Below are 17,182 nucleotides of genomic sequence, written 5' to 3' on the forward strand. Positions count from 1 at the left end.
TCTCCCCTTGTCGCTTCATCCCACTGTCAGTTGACTTTAATCTCTCCCTCCTCCCTCCACCGCCTCCTCCGCTTCGTCGCTTTCTATTCCATCCACTTTTTTTCTCTCCCATTTCGTCTCCTCCCCCTCCTCTCAGATTCAGATTCCACTCCTCAGTCGGGGAGGAATGTGGCGGCAGAGGAGAAGCTGGACAGGTTGTGGAGAACGTGAAAGGTGGATGAGATTAGAGGTTAATCCGATGAACGATAATGAACAGATGTGTCGATGCGACTCCATCCATGAGGGGGGAGACGCACAGGGGTGGTGGGGGGGGGGGACAGGCAGGATTCCGAGGAGATGCGGAGACATCATTTGTGGTGTGATGCCACTGCTGGGGATGCAGGAGCTTCCATTCGTGCCCCGTTCCTGGGTGCTGTGTAGAGCTCGGCTGCCTCCAGCTGTGATTGGCTGCCACACGTCTCTCTCTCTCTCCCGCCCTCGCCTTTGCAACACCCACCCAGCGACGCGCTGTCCTCAGGCTTACCTGAACCACAACTGCTGAAGCACAGGACGCCCCCCACACACACTGCCTCTCACTCCTCCCTCCTCCTCCTCCTCCTCTTGCTCTCTGGCTTTCACACTCTACCTGGAGAAGAGCATGAGCAGACGCCGTCGTCCCTCGCCACTGGAACTCTGCTACAAGAGTTAGGAGCTATTTTGCAGCCGACGGTGAAAGAGGGGGGGGGGGCAACACGGACCTGAGCACCCCCTGGACGTCCACGATGATTCTGGGTGAGTCACCGCTTGCGCTGTAGTCATGTGTGCCACTGAGACGCCAGGAGCAGTTGCACGCTGACTGACATCTGTCACTTCGGTTGTCTGCCGCAATTACGGTAATTCGGTATCACGGGGTCGCCAGCTGAGGTCAAAGAGTCTGGAGGTCACGTGACCTCCATCCACCTTCACGCTGCAGATGTGTCAGAGCCGTCGTCGTCAGATGAAAAGAGGGGGTTTAGCATTCCGGCGTCGTCCGGATCAGCCGGCGGTTTGTCAACACGGTGAAGGTCCGGCTCGCTGGGCTGCAGCTGCTCGCCTGCGTCTCTCTGCATGCTGATCGCAGCGCAGCGCGGCGCAGCGTCAGCACGCCATCCACGTGCGACCCAGTCTGGTCACCTGACGGCAGCGCTCGCTCGCGCCTCATCCAGCAGCCCGACAAGTCGTGTCTTGCAAGCCGCACTGCAAATGACGTTTAGACGCCTTCACATCCAGTCTGAACCGCTGACCGGAAGGCGGGGGACACACGCCGCTTTAAAGCCGGTCTAGACGGCCTGTTAATCTGGAGGAGAATCTGACCTGCCAAAACACACAATCCGCGCTAATCTGTGCGCACAAACTTTATAAATAGCTAGCGAGAGTGCAACAGATCACCTGATGTTGCCCAGGATGTCGGGACACAGAAAGTGGCAGCTGGGAACCAGAATACTCACCTGGCGCTGCTCTGTTTAACCAGCGTTCACCAACGTCTCGGTGACTATCTACGTGGGTCTGATGTTCGGTGTTCATTATGAAGTGGCTCCAGCCTCCAGGGCTTCACTCTTCCTGGTGAAGACTGTGAGAGAAGTCCCTGCTGATGGCGCAGTGGTCAGTACCAGGCCAGCAGCAGACAGGTGGAAGTGAGACGTGACCCTGTCTCAGATCAAAGTCTGTTGCGCTCAAGAGCATGGCAACTCAAACCAACCAGGCTTGAGCAGCCGGAGAGGTGGATTTGGTCTCTGGCAGAGGCAGCGCGGGGCACCGCGGCTCCAGCGTTTGATGAAGATCATTTTCAGCAGACCAGGTGAGCTGCTCACTCTGGATCAGGTTCTTCAGCGGATGTGAGAAACTGATGATGCTATACTGCGCTACACACGCACACACAGCTTCATGTCACTGAAATGACCTTCAAGACGACGTGCTTCCGTCGTCGATCTCAGATCTGCTCAGAACTGTGTTCAACGAATGACCGACCCTCAGTGACCTTCCCTGTGTTCCGAGAGGAGGCACTTGTTTTTGAGTGTTCACGCAGAAAGCCAATGACTCCATGATCTGGTTTGATCCGGCCATTGCTGCTGGTGTTAGAGAGAATGTTCCGCCGGTCCTGAGCTACCTCCACTCAGAGGTCACACTGAGGTCAAGGGCTCTGGTCCACGCTGGTGTCTTTCTTCAGTGAGTTCCTGCTGAGATCTTCCCATGTATTTTGGGTATCAATTCCAGGTCGGACCCAAAGCCTTGACCAGGATGTTGGGTCAGGGCCAGGACTGGGATCTGGCACATGGTAGCACTTGGCAGCGGTGACCTTCTGCTGTTTATCTCTTGAGATTTCCACGGGCAGCGTTCCAGACCGGCACCTGGAGCCTGCTCAAGCAACAGAACCCAGAGACGGGGGGGAAGGGCGATGGAAGCAGAAACAGGAAGTGATGTCAGCCGCGACACACCGTCGTGAGTGAGAACGTCTCCAAAAGCTCGGTGTCAGTCCAGTACCTGACTCATGAGAGCAGACAGGTGAAGCTACGCTGTGACGCCCTCGTTGATGCCGAGGACTCTCTTCATCAGTGCCACGTTGGATTAGCGAAACCCTCAGGGCGCAGCGAGCGCTTGCTACCGAAGCATCTGCCGGCCAGCTTCAGAACCCTTCTGTGACAGCTTCAGCCCTGATCCGTGGTGTCGGCGGGAGTCGGCTTGTGACCTCCTGGCTGAGGATCGTCTGTCTCTTTGTCTTTATGTATGGCCGCGCTCTCTGACCTCATCTGTCTCCATCAGCTCTCTCTCTCTGCTGAGCTGTCTGTCTGACTGCTTGAGGTCACCCAACATTTTTCAGCCTCTGCGGCTCCTGTTCATGTCAGAGCGATGGTGTAATGACTCGTCCTTAACAAGCGGCATGTTTCGCTGAGGGCTACGGCGTTTGTTGCCCAAGATTCCTTGAGTTCCCTTCAACTTCTTCTAGTCTAACTGCAAGAGCAGTGGCTCTGAAGGCCCCTCTGTGGCCTTGAACACGTGCCAGTGTCCCAGTTCGGTCTGTGTTGTGTGTTTCTGCGTGTGTTTCCGAAGAACAGGCGTGCAGGCAGGTCACTCCGCAGCTTCTGTCTTTCGCCAGCGCTGCCGCGGTGAGTGTCAGCAGGTTGTCAATACGCCTGAAAGAGACTCTGTTGAATCGGCCTCTTATTGGACGGGGGCTTAGCGGGGAGCCGATGCTGAGCCACCCGGATATCAAGCGTGCAGGTTCCTCTCCCGCTGACAAGGAAGCAGAGAGTGTGCGTGCGGCGTCACACTCTGGCGCCGACACCTGCGAGTCTCTGAAGCCACACCTGCGTGCAATTAGGGAGTGGGTCACCTGGCACACGCTGGTGCTCACTCCAGCGGACGCCACTTGTGTTGAGGTTTCCCACCTCAGCAGGAGCGCCTCCAGAAGCTCCTCCTGTCTTGCATCCTGCCTGACCAACCTTTTTCTGACTTGAACTATTGGCGTCACAACCGCTCTCCAGTCCTGGCGGCTTGTCGCCACAGCGCAGTCACCCAGCGCCGCTTGACTTCCGAGGGCACGGACGTGAGGATGAGGACGCCTGAGATGAAGGTTAGCGTGAGTAAACACAAGTCCTCCAGCCGCAGCTTTCCTCCTCAAACACAGAGGTCAAACGTTTGGCTGATCAATTAAGTGATAAGTCAGTTGCTGAGTCGGAGGCGAAAAAACAATCTCCCCAAAACGGCAGCCGAGCATGAACGCTGGAGCACAGCTAACATTGGCTGGCGGTGGATGTTGCATTAATCATGCTCGCTCTATTTCTGTGCTCCGAGAGGGGAGCAGAGGAGGAACGTCTTTGGAGGCGCAGAATCAGAGCGCTGTGGAGACGGAGCCGTTCTCCTTGGGAAGCTGCAAGGTCAAATCTCAGGGAGGAGGACAAAGAGCAGGAGGAAAGCCAGAGAGTGAGTGGTGGTGAGAAGGTGGATGAGGAGAAGGACATGTGAGATGGAGAGAGAAGAAGGATGAAGAGGATTAGGAGGAGGACACTTGAGAAGAATGCTGATGGATGAGGAGGAAGCAGTGGGGGGGTAAACCACGAGGCAGTACAGAGGAAAAGAGGGGGAGTGATGAGATGTGGCTGAAGACAACAGCAGGGAAGAGGACTCCTGCGGTCACCAGGTTGGACAGCTTCAGATCTCCAGATGGCCTGTCCAGGTCCAGCTCAGGGGAAGCTGCTGCAGGTTGAGAAAGTGATCCCAGGTGAAGCCAGGACGCCTCCGCGGCCCAGACTTCCTCGCCTGCAGCAGGAGGAGCGGGAACTCCTCGCAGGAACTCTCCGATTGGCCAGCGCTGGTATGCACACCTGCCTCTGTGTGGCACGCCCCCACAGCAGCGGGGGGAGGGGTGGGTTCTGCTGGGACCTGCAGCGCGCCTCCCCCTGCCGCGGGCCGGATCAGCCGGCTGCCTCAGGTGTAGATCAGAAGGCTGTACGGGACAGTGTGGTGTTGAGGTAGCAGAGCTTGACTGGTTGCGCTGGTGTGAACACAGAAACAATTAAGTGGAGGGCCACCTTCCACCACTTCATGGGAAGACTTCTTTCTCTTCCCAACGTTGGCGGAGTGTGTCCAGCAGCAGGTGTGTGTGCAGGTCTGCGCATCGCAAATCTTCATTTAGAGGATTAACCAGCGGGAGTCTGTGCCTTCCTTCTCTCTCCCTCTCTCTCCCTCCCTCTCTCCCTCTCTCCTCTTTCTCTCTCTCTCTCTCCCTCTCCCTCGCTTGCCCCCTCTCTCTCCCCCTCTCTCTGTCTCTCCCCCCCTCTCTCTCCCTCTCTTGCCCCCTCTCTCTCCCTCTCTCTCTCTCCCTCTCTCCTCTCTCTCCCTCTCTCTCCCTCTCTTGCCCCCTCTCTCTCCCTCTCTCTCTCTCCCTCTCTCCTCTCTCTCCCTCTCTCTCCCTCTCTCTTTCTCTCTCTCTCCTCTCTCTCTCTCTCCCCCCTCTCTCTCTCCCTCTCTCTCTCTCTCTCTCTCTCTCTCTCGCTGTCTCCCCCTCCTCTCCCCCTCTCTCTCTCTCTCTCTAACCTGTGGCCGCTGCAGCAAGCCACACTCCGGCAGGGTAGCGGCACCTCTCACGCTCCAATCCTCTACTGCAGGCGGCGGGGAGAACAAGCCGCAGTAAAGATCCGGATGCTTGTCCTCATTCATGTGCGCCGTTGCTGTTGTTGTGCAGCCCCTCTTCCCGTCACCACGCCTCGCCCCGAGACGCCACGGTGGGCGACAATGTCAGGCCAGCCAGCCGAGTGCTGAGCCAGCAGAGGATGATCTCCGTGTGGGCACGACCTCTAAATGCTGGCGTGACTCTGGACAGAGACACGGCTCGGTGACTCCAGGAGTGACCTCACTGCAGCAATTCGGGAGGATAACATCCCCCCCCCCACTAGCCTCCCTGATGGAGGCTGTTTGAAGCCGTCGTGAAGCGACGCAGGATCACAATCGTGCCTCCGATTCATCGGAGTCGCTTGTTGCTCACCAGGGCTCTTCGGCTGCCGGAGGTGCGTTTGTTCATCAGAGCGGAACATCAGGGAGCCGCAGTATTTATCTGTGAAATCCCAGCACAGCCACATGGAGGTCTTCTATCGAGTCGCGTGGACGGCCCACGAGTCGGCCACTTGGCTGCGTGGTTTTCCCCTCAAGATCCTGTCGTTACATCATCGCTTGAACTGGGACTGGGCCTGGAGCAGTAGTGTTCGGCACCAGTTCCAATACCGATACCTTCACTGTGGTACCGGTCCCTGCACGGACCTGCATTTAACGGGAGGTGATTTATCGTGACTATATAGAAAATAGGTGACACGGACAATATGGCAAGTCAACTGCTGCAGCTTGCTCGTGAAAGGAAGTGAAAATACACATTTGAAGGCGAAATCCTGAAATCACTAGCTTTTCTGTCCTCAGTAGGCCACCGTAGTCTGAGATTGCTGGTTGAAGACAGTAGAAACATTCAATGGAAGCAAGGATATATACGGTAGATATGTGTCTTTGGGATTTTCTTTCAACCAACCTGGAGGGAAATACTCATTGATAAGCGAAAAGAAGAAACAAAAATGTGTTGTATTTGCTCTTGAACCAGGACTGGCTAAAACGGACGCGACAGAAACATGACGACTTATCAGTTGGATCATTGTTTTGTCGAACCTCAGGAGGAGGCGAAGGGCCGCATGTCATCCGACTCTTTCAAAGGACGATGTCTGGTCCCGAGTGGGAGAAGCCTTGAACACGTCAGCGCCGTCTCACTGTGCCGTTACAGTGCTCACGGTCAACAAGGCAGGGCACCGACGCTCTCCAGCGGGAAGCTGCTGCTCCTTCATGCGCGCGCCCTTCAGCCATGTTCTGAATACAGGCTTGCGATTTTCACAGCGACTTGGAGTTTTCAGTGTCACGCGACTCAATGCGACGGGCACCCCTGTTCGAGACAAACGCAACGTCAGACCAGACCCACTAACAGGTGGAGATGAGCTCACATCCTGTTATCTTAACAGCAACCAATTCCGGGGCCTGGCGTCATTCCGCCAAAGTCAGCAGCAGCAACATGGCGCATCTGTCCATGCAGGTTGGTTAGCTCAGCAGACACGAGGGCAGATGTTGACCAGCAGAACCAGCCATGTGCCTGTGTTCAGCCCCAGGGGTGATATCATATTCTGCCTGACTGTGCGGTCTGACACACCGTCGCTGCAGGGAGGGTGACCTTCACAGCAGGACGCTGCGGCACTCGCAGAAGTGGGCCCACAACCAGAAAACTGCCACCATGAACAGAGCATTGTCCTGCGAATCTCCCTTCTGCACAGTCGCTGCGGCTCAGTTACACGACCAGGAGGCAGGACTTTCACACTCCTGAGTGAATCTGGCCCTGCAACATCACAGCAGAGGCGCAGCTCCAAAAGTGGTGGTCATTTTGCTTCAATACAACACGGTGAAGGATGATGACGTCACTGCAGGAGAGGCTGGTGAATGATGCCGATGTGGCAGGAGATGGTGCAGAACAAGTCCCGGCGCTGCACTGGTCTCTCCTTCACCCCGCCATGGTCTTAGCTAGGCTCCCTTCCAAGCTGAGAGTCAAACTTCCACTTCATTTCAACTGATAGACGAACCCTCGAACCCCTGACTCCGGAAAAGGTGAAGGAACCTGGAGAGAGACACAACCCTCCGTCACTGAGGATCAACATCTATTGTGTCAGTGATTAGTGGCCAGTGGATCATGTGTTTAGTGTGAGAGTCTTTGTTGAGTCAAACAAACATCAATCTGGCTCACAGTGTGTGTGTGTGTGCACGTTGGTAGCCAGCTAATCCCAGGGAAACACAGAAACAGGTGCTCCTTTGTAAACGCCCCGAGAGTGTCGTACTTCCTTCTTGGAGCGACGTGTGACCAGGTGTGAGGGACCTGCCGAGCGAGCGGCGCGGTGCGGTCCTCAGCACACTTTACAGCCAGCCAGCTTGTCAAGACACCAGGGATTCCTCTCTTGCTCTGCGGGACTTTCTTCTGTGTGGGGACTGCACATGGACCAGAGGCATACATTCCCTGTTCAACAGTGCAGCTTTACACAGCCTGAAGGTTCCCAAGGTTCAAGTGTGATGCGCATGCAGCTTTTTGACGGAGCTCTTCGATTGCAACTGAGAAACTGCACCATCCATTATCTATGTCGAAACAAGACGATGCTTGCTGATGATGATGATGATGATGATGCTTAAATAAGACTCCTTGTCTTTAACGTTTTACAAAATGAAGTCATGTTTATCCTAACTTATTCACAAAAGTCAAATATCTTAAACCTGAGTACATGACAAATAGAGTTTGTCAGGTCGTGCAGCAGCAGCAGGAGGAATCTTCCTGACCCTCCGCTCCGTTTCACTCACATGGCAATGGTCAGGATTCGTGAGACAGCCAAAGGTTCCAGGTTCATCGTTCGTGCTGTGGTTCTTCTTCCTGCTCTTTAACAACACTTATTGTTTTTGATCCCATCAAGCTTTCAGCGGAAAGTGGAATCGATGAGAGAGTGTGTGGGGCCGTCAGTGATCTTTGTTGCGCTCCGCTCCACACAGACTGTCGCTCTTTTGAAGACCTCAGCCGGACAGCTAGGTTTACTTTGACCTCCATGTGACACGTCACACTCCAGGAGGGAGGGAGGGAGGTTCTGTTGGGTCACGATCAAACACGGATTTGAGCTGACGGGAGCGCCATCGTAGCAGCCGCGCAGCCTCTGCCTGCTTGTGGCCCCCAGGCTCTGGTCCTCCTCCGTGCTTCCACGCGACACGACGTAGTCACCTTTATCGCTTTGAGCACATTCATATTCCCGACCTGCTCGCGCTGCTGCGCCGGAGCATGCTCGTCATGCGACGTGTCGCGGCACACGCACACGTTGGTTTTGCTGTCTCTGTGAGCACCTCTCACCTCACCAGGACTCCAACCAAACCTGGAGTCAATGGTCATAAAAGCTGGTGTTTAAACCCTGGAAACCAGAGCCGGGCAAAGGGAAGAAATGTTTGGTTTCTGTTTCTTGTTGGACATTGATGTTTCCCTCTTTTCTCTTTTTCCACCCTTTATTGAATTGAGTTTGACCTGCAATGGCTTTCAATTTTAACCCTTAAATGACCATCCAGCTTGCTGCCATACTGTCACGTTCACTCTTACTTACTACTTCAGTCATCTTCACATATGGATTCATTGACAATTCCAATCTGAAAATAAACTGACAGTCATAGACGTCATGCAGCCACACTTGTCAGTGTTATTTCCTGCACCGTACAGATTTTTTTCTCTACTCCACCTCTTCTTCTTTTGGTCTCGGCCCCTGGCCACAGTCCCAGTGTATAACGTGGGCCCCTCATGAAGTTGCCCACCTCTGCCTTGTGAGGACAGGCCAGATGTCCTCTCGAGTAGGTGGCTTGTCAAGACAGGTGTGGCAAAGCACGGCCACACCTGCGCGCGCACACACACACACAGTGTCTTGAGGACCATGAAGAACACGTTGATGACAACAGCTGATGATAACAAACGGGAGGGAGGATCATCACACTGACCGATTGATTCACCTCCGCAGCCTCCAACTCACTCCCCCGTCTCCCTCCAGTGAGCACAGCGACACCCATTACACAGATGACCGGAACTGTCAGTCAGTGGCTCACACATGAACACACTTCTCCCTCATGCTAATGAGGGTCAGCCTTTGTCGGCCAGCGGGGGGGCGGCGGAGGGGACAGCGGCGGCTCGGCTTGTCACAGCCACAGCGTCACGACGACCCAAAACCAGGACTGGACTGGTGTGGAGTCTGTGTGGCACCACAACGCAGCCGCGCTGGTTGAAACCACAGTGCGATGTGACATCAGAGACCTCCCGTCCTGCCCCGTCCTGCCCCGGGCACTTGCAGAGATTAGGTTGCAGTTGCCCCAGGATGTGGCCGGGGCAGCGTGTTAGAGGACGTCCGGACTGCATATTCACCAAGTCGGCCACAGTGACACCTCTCCCATCTGTGCTGGCTCTTATCTGCAGCAGAATCACCCGGCCTTGTCGCTTCCTCCGCGCAGGCAAGTGATCGAATTCCACGCCTGAGGGCGCCGGGATCTGGGAGGAGTCTGGGAACAGTGCTCCCGCCATTGTCCCACCCGGGTGTGTGAGAGCAGGGGAACAAGAGGAGGCAGAGAAGAGCTCGAGGGCTGAGAGTCACCTGTCCAATTTAGTGAAACCATACTGAAGCAGGGGCCCATGGACGGGCCGGGGCCCATGGTCGGGCCGGGGCCCATGGACGGGCCGGGGCCCATGGACGGGCCGGGGCCCATGGTCGGGCCGGGGCCCATGGTCGGGCCGGGGCCCATGGTCGGGCCGGGGCCCATGGACGGGCCGGGGCCCATGGACGGGCCGGGGCTCACAGTGTTTTTGTTTGACACCTCTGGGCCGTGAGACGCTCAGTTTGAACCCATGAGCCACGTGTGGTGGCAGTAGTGAGTCAGTGAACTGACCTGACAGCTGCACATCTATGGAGGAGTTCTGGTCATGAACTTCTGCCCCCCCCAACAGTAAAAACTGTTCATGTAAGCCACTGTTGAAGCGGTTTTGAAAATTCATTTTATGGCGATACATTCATTTACATTTGACTTATATCGTCTTTGGAGTTTAAATGAAATATAGAATTCTTATTTTATGATATTTAGACATGTTTTTATTATATTTATAATTTTTTTTCTTCATTTTTTTCCAATTTTGTCAGCAACAGTTTGCATCAAGTGTGTTTTTCCTCTGTCTCTTTTTTTTAGTAAATCTGATGAACATGACTTGGTTCTCCTGCTGGTTGGACTTTTTGATGACAAATAGGTGCAATGACCGCATGGTTTCATGTCATTTGACAAGGTTTTGGTTTGTTTACATTTAATTTACAATGAAATCCAGAGTCATGAATCAGTTCTATCTCCTCTATTCCTGAGATCAAAAAGGTGAAGAACCCTTGTACTTGAGCATGTTTCCACACATGTGTGGAGAAACAAACCACCAGATAAAGTTCAGGTCACTGTGGCGACGCCTCCTCGCCGAGGGAGTGGCTTTTGTGCCGAGCGTGTTTGTGTTGATTCTGGTCACCGTGGCGACCTTCTGACCCTGCTGGGAGCCTGGGCTTCGTGGCGGTTCCCTCCAGTCACAGCTGACAGCTTTCACTCTTTCATGGCCGACCTCTTCACCCACATGCGCGTGCACGTGCGTGCGCCGACAAAATGATTTGTCCGTCAGACATAATGAGATAAATGTGTGTTGGAATGTTCTGTGATGCGGGCGGAGACGCCGTCAGCTGCAGGTACCGACATGAAGAGCAGATACTCATCAGCACGTCTGACACGACTCCACAGCACGCACGCACGCACACACAGCAGCCGCAAAACTGAATATGTCAGATCACATCAGCGACGATAAGCTGGTGAAAACCTCCAGACGGATGTGCGCACCTGTCGACCTGTGAGCTCCGAGCTCAAACACACTGGACACGCAGGACACGGTCAGGGGACCAGCAGCGGGCCGTGACTCAGGTGTTCAGATCCCACGATCATATCACACAGCCCATTAAGATGTGGGGGGAACAAACCCATTTAAAAGGAAGGAAGGAAGAGTCATTTGACTCAGAGATGGCGAGAATAAACGTGGGAAATAGAAACCCCCAATAGTTGTTGAGCAAGCTCAGCTCCAGTACGTCCCATGACCTGATGACAGTCTCTGTCAACAGCCTCTCGGGGGGCATCAAATCAGTGCGTCTGTAAAAGTCTGACGATGACTTCACTTTAATGTAGGTACGAGAGCAGCGCTGAGAGACGCACTCTCATTTCAGAGCTCCGTAACTGCCACCCTCAGACATAAACACACGTCTGAACTCGCTGAGGTTCAACAGCAGCTCTCAAGCTCCAAAACACACACACGTGCGCGCGCGCGCCCCGTGTCAAGTTCACCAGCTGAAACAGAGGAAAGGACCGCGGCGTGACGGCTCCTCTCTCTGAGCACCAGTTAGGAGTCGCATGTTTTCCTGCGTGCAGCATTTCAACTTCACCTGTCAACGCACAGAGCTGCACGTGAACTTCTTCATTTGGGGCTTCTGGCGCAGACACGCTTTTAAGTTCTGAAGGCCACAGAGATATATCGGAGGGAACGCCAGTGACACAAACCCCTCCTCCTCAACGCTTGGACATTGAAGCCGTCTGAACGACCTCCAGCAGCGAAGAGGCATCAGAAGCTGTTCACTCATCTGGAGGTTGTGCTCTCCTGAGACAAGTGGGTCTCGCTGTGTGTCCCTGTGGACAGGAGCGCAATACCGCTCGTCCCCCTGCTGCCTGCCGATGAGATGAATTGGCTGTCTCTGAAGGCTGCGCGGCGAGCCGATCCAAAGGTGATCCGGGGAGGGAAGATGAGCTGGGTCGACACATGGTGACAGATGAGCAGTGAGCGAGAGCCCAGCTGCAACACTCCACCCATCTAGAGGTCACACAAGCTTTGGAGCTCAGGAGCTCCTCCAGCGTCCACACGCGCACATGCCCATGCCCTGCTCCTCGGACCAGCTGGCACAGATCTCCACTAGACGGGGGCATGTCTCCCCGATCACGTGCTCCGGCGCGGCGGCTGGCTGGAGCTGCCAACATCTCTGGCACATCTGTGAGCGCTTGTCTCTCGCCGCCATTGTCCAGCCGACGGCCTGCTCCAATACCTCCCGACGTGAAAATGTTTTCTCAGCCCAGTTTAGTTTGGTGCCAGCACGTGACAGGACGCGCCTCCATCACAACAAACTGATTGTTGCTTGACAACTCTACGACCTGATCATGTGCTCCTCTCTTCTGCAGTCAGACGGAACTCAGCGTGTGTCTCCTGAGCAGGTTGGAAATGGACTTGATTGAAGCCATTCTTTTTGTGAAGGTGTCGATTTTGGGGGGGAGGGGCACTGAGAAGAACAGTCCAATCTCGTTCGGTTTAAAATTGAAGTTTTGATTTCAGCCTCGCTTTTACTAACACCAGAACGAAGCGCAATATAAAATGCATGACTTGCCTGCTAAATAGCGTTTGAAGGATTAAAATCACAGCAGATGGTGCTGTTCAGTCCCATTACCCAGGCTCTAACTGGATGGTGCCAAAGGTGCCGACCACAGGAAGTGGCGCTGGCTCAGGCAGGATGGCGCCCAGGCACCCCGCCGCTCCGCGGGCCGACCAGGTTTCGCTGGAATGCCGACATTTAAACCTGACATTTGCTGTGATTCCACACGTCCTCCTGCAGACGCTCTGTGACCGACGAGCGCACACACACACACACGCACAGATGTAGAGAGGGAATTAACAGGCGCCGCGGCGCAAACGTGGCCAGCTGCAGTTGATTTATCTCCACCGTGCACACATGCCATTGTTCTGTCACTGCAGCTCATGAGCTTGCGACTTGAAGCCTCCGCGCGTCTGGTGGGCTCCTCCCACCGACCAGTACCATAACTGACCTCCTGAGGTCAAAAGAACTGCAGCCAAACCTGACTGAATCCTTTCAGAGGAGGGAAGAAACAGCCGCTGCTTCTGAACCCTGCTGGCATCGCGAGTGCTCACACCAGTGGCTGCTTTGAATATTCAGTGTTTCGGTTGTGAGGAAGAGAACGGCCGCTGAGAAGCGGCTCTGGGGAGGAAAGGTGCCGTGGTCTCCACCTTCTGGCGCTCGGCAGCAGAGGAGCAGACAGCTGGCATCAGCACAGGCTTGCTCCTCAACACTTTTGGATTAGAATTTGGGGCGTCTAAAGAGTCACACAAATGAGCGAGGATGTTACGAGGCTCAACCTGAGAAGTGCTGCGTCGTGTGGTGCGTCGCCCTGACAGAGGCGGACCAGGAGGCCGCTGCAAGGCAGGGAGGAGGGGGGTGCTTCCAGAATCAGGACTCCTGTAACTGAAGACTGATGCGCAGCAGCACGCTTCATGTAAGTTTGGACTGAAAACCGTTTCAGTCGCGCCACACAGGCCTCTTCCTTCAGCACATTCCTGACTGTGCACAGACATGAAGGAATGAAGCAGGAGGAGAAGCTGAAGACAGGAAGATGAATCTCCTCCACTTCTTAGTGAGAAGGAAACAGAGTTAGCATCAAACCTCACATCCAGCTGGGGAGAGAGCACCGGCACACATTTGCTCTCTCCAGCTGGCCACCGAATCCCTGAGCAGACCGCCGCACGTGCTCTAACACCTTGTCTTCTCCTCTCTGTCCAGGAGGCATTAATCGCACGGGGGCAGCGGTGCCGACCTTCTTGCGGACCCCCACGGTGATGCAGCCACACTTGGACATGAAGCCGTTCCTGCAGTTCCCCATGGAGAGCGCTCCGCCTCCTCCACCTCACAGCATGAGCCTCTTCCACAACTTCAACGCAGTGAGTGCTCACACACCAGCGGCTGTTCTGCGAGAGCACAAGCATATGCAACATGCTGAACCCTGAAAACAGAAGGCTCCACTCATCCAGTGAGAGGGAGCATCTGGGCCACACACATCTGTCTGCAGCGTTGCATCAACATCAAATCATTGCAACCTGCCATTCTTGAATGTAGCCATGAGCGCGTGACATTATCTAGTTCAGCGCCACCACAGCAGCGGCGCTGCAGCTCCACGAGCAGATGTCCACGTGTGCGGGACTGAGCGACTCCTGGACGGGACTCATTTGTCTGAGATGTTGCCTCCACAATTCCAGAGTCTGCTTCCAGCCACTGATTCATTTGAAGCTTATTCTGCCAATTCACCGTGAAAACGAAACAGAAAAGCCAACACAAACACGACAGCAGCGGTCTTGTCTGGTCTTGTCACCTGGACCCTGGCTTCGACTCGACGCCAGTGTGGCCCGGAAATGCAAATGTTGCCTCGCCATGGATGCCGTCACGCCAGAACGCACGTGAGCACAAAGCAACAGACTAAATCTAACGACAGTGTTCAGCTTCAATACTCAATAGGAATGACAAACAAACGAACACACAAAACACAAACGAAGCCATGTAAAATAAGAATGACCACGGTTCCAGCAGCTCGTGTCAAAGAGGGAGCCACTGCTGGTGCTGGAGCGACGGGCGGCCAGAGCCACTCCTCAACAAGTCCCTGTCGTCAAGAAGAGCGCGAGCTGTCACAGGCCGGGGACGGTGGTTTGTCTCCCGCCCATGGGACAGATGCTCCCAGCAGTCCACGACCAGCAGATGGAGCCACCGTTGAACTTTGTTGTCAGACCAAAGCACCTCAGCTGAAGGTTTGAGCAGGGCTTTTGGTGACAGTGTGGACCTCCACGTCAAGTGAAGTGTCACTCACGACAGCAGCTCCTCCTCACGTCATACTGATGCTGAGTCAGCAGATCTGGCAGGACATCGCTGCTCTGCAGCTTGAATGGCACCTTAACATGATTCCAGCGTTTGATAAGGATGAGTTCGCAGTTAGTTCTGACACACACACACACACTGCAGTCGGGGAAGTCACCTCCTCCTGAGAGGACGGTCTGTCATGCAACACCTTCAGCTACAGACTCCTGCTCTGTTCTGTCGTGAAGAACGGCTCTGCTCACATCCACACATCAGAGTGCCGGACAGTCACGGAGGAGGGGAGTGGCGTGCTCAAACGTGCATGAGGAGGAGGGGAGAGAGTGAGAAGGGGAGGAGAGAAGGGAGACGCAGACAGAGAGAAGACCATTCGGCTGAAGGAGCTCGAGGAGTGATGTGTCAGTGAGGATTGACCCAAAACTCGGCGCAGACCATGCCTCGGTAGCCACAGGCGGTCTTCAAGTCTGGATGGACCAGCACAGAGAGGACCGGACGGGTGAGGAGAGTCCATCACGGAGCGTCACTCACAGCGAGACGCGCTCGTCCGGCCACGCGCTCGCCATGCAGCTGCAGACATTCAGCCACAGCCAGGAGAAGACGGTGAGAGATCTTCAGGGGGAAACGGAACAGGTGGAAAGATGAGGGTGTTGTGGGTGAACATTACGACCACTGACCGAACCGCAGCCACGTGTGATGTGCTGGTCTGGAGATGTCAGACCGGGTCCTCCACTGGATTCCATCTGGAGCGAGGCCAAAAGGGCCGGGAGCACAGCCGGTTCACGTCATGCTCTCAGGTTTGCAGTTTCACCGGCATCAGCTTTCTAAAGGAGTAGAGTTCCAGTTCATCTACAGCCAACAGCTCAGCTTACAGGCCGCTAAATATTTAAGAAAGAAGGCAACAAGAGGTGTTACAGACGTGGTGAAGCCAGACAGACGGCAGGTGAGAGTGTGGGGTTGTTTGAGGGGTGAGAACCTTGAGAGAGAAGCTCCCCATGGAGAGGCATCAGTCCGAAAGAGAGGAGGGCTTTGGGCTCAGATGTCATGAGTTTGGGTGGCAGGCCACATGATCAGGGCGCGAGACAGCCTTGTTGGCAGCAGGACAGCTGAATCAACTGGCGGGATCAGAGCTGATCCGGACTGAAGCGCTTGATGCGCGCACGCTCCAGCACAACCGCTGCTTGAAACGCCGAGCTGCACCCCAGTTATTTACAGCGGAACCATCAGGAAGGTTACAGATATTCCTAGGTTTCTCTGTGTGACCTTTGAAACCACAGAGAAAGAGCCACTGACAGAGCCCTCAAAAGCTTCCAGAGGTCACGAGCCTGGCACGACCAAACCTTCCTCTCCAGCGACTCATTCTCAGGGCCCCTCCTTCACTGGCCAGGAACTCTGCACCACCGTTCTAGTGCCCAAGTGCAGTGCCACTGAATGACGGCCTCGATCTTAGATCTTATCTTAGATTGACTCGGAGTGAGAGGAAAGGTCAGAGCAAAGACTAAAGGAAGGAACAGCCATCAGGTGGCTCAACATCGGGTGCCCCCCACACACCTACAGACTTGAAACGGTTTCATTCGCAGCGTCAGCGTGGCGACTGCCTCCTTCAGCGTATTCAGGGAATGAAGCACGCCATGGCGGGACAGAGTTCGGCCTTCAGCAGCGGAGGGCCCTGACTGTAACTGCTGGCACCATGTGAGACAGAAATTCCATAGAAACAGAGTAAACAGAGCAAGAATGAATCGGAGGGGGAGGACCGGTGACAGGACGGGACAGAGAGGGAGAGCGAGGGGATGAGGGACTCCGTCTGCAAGGCAAGTGAGCGAGAAAGTGCGGGAGAGAGGGGAAGATGGATTGAGAAGGCCAGGTCAAAAGCGGGAGGGAATTGGAATGCAGCCAGAGAGAAAGAGGCCCCGGCTTGCTGGACATTCTTTTTCCTCGTCCCAGATGTCCCGCTGCGTGCAACCCCCTCTGAGATGCAGTAGAGGCCGTGGAGAGGACATTCGGGGAAGGGTCAGATGGTACTGGGTGTCTGAAGACCCCAGAGATGTGAGAAACTGGACATGATGGTGAAAGAACTTTTGATGGCACAAGCTTTTCCACTTTCATGCTGTTGGGATGAGGAGCAGCAAGCAGAGGTCTGAGACCATGGTGGCCTGCTCTGTGTTGGACAAGAGCCCAGCCATGAGACGACACTACTGCAGGAAAGATTCAAGGTCATGACGACAAGGTCCCCAGCAAAGGGACCGGGAGTCATCTGTCAGAGACTGAGTGTGGAGCCGGCGTCTCCGGCCGTCGTTGGGTCGTCTGTTGCCAGTGGAGAAGCCAGCTGACAAGTTCCAGGCTGTCATGTGCACCTCTTCATCTTCACGATCGTCAGATCCCCAACC

At 54.9% G+C, this 17,182-nt stretch overlaps 1 protein-coding gene across 4 annotated transcripts in view; it reads left to right on the forward strand.

Annotated features, from left to right (window-relative positions):
* Positions 1-450: 450 nt before the first annotated feature.
* The window catches only part of znf385a (zinc finger protein 385A), a 28,132-nt gene continuing 11,400 nt past the window's right edge, over positions 451-17,182 (forward strand). Inside the window, exons 1-2 of one of the 4 annotated variants that reach the window (XM_053848831.1) lie at positions 452-771; positions 13,719-13,876. In XM_053848831.1, the coding sequence (XP_053704806.1) occupies positions 762-771; positions 13,719-13,876 (168 nt within the window). In that variant the 5' untranslated portion in view covers positions 452-761. The other 3 variants (XM_053848830.1, XM_053848833.1, XM_053848832.1) reach the window with 3 other exon arrangements.

This window comes from Synchiropus splendidus, chromosome 18, assembly GCF_027744825.2.
Source record: "Synchiropus splendidus isolate RoL2022-P1 chromosome 18, RoL_Sspl_1.0, whole genome shotgun sequence".
NCBI lineage: Eukaryota > Metazoa > Chordata > Actinopteri > Syngnathiformes > Callionymidae > Synchiropus > Synchiropus splendidus.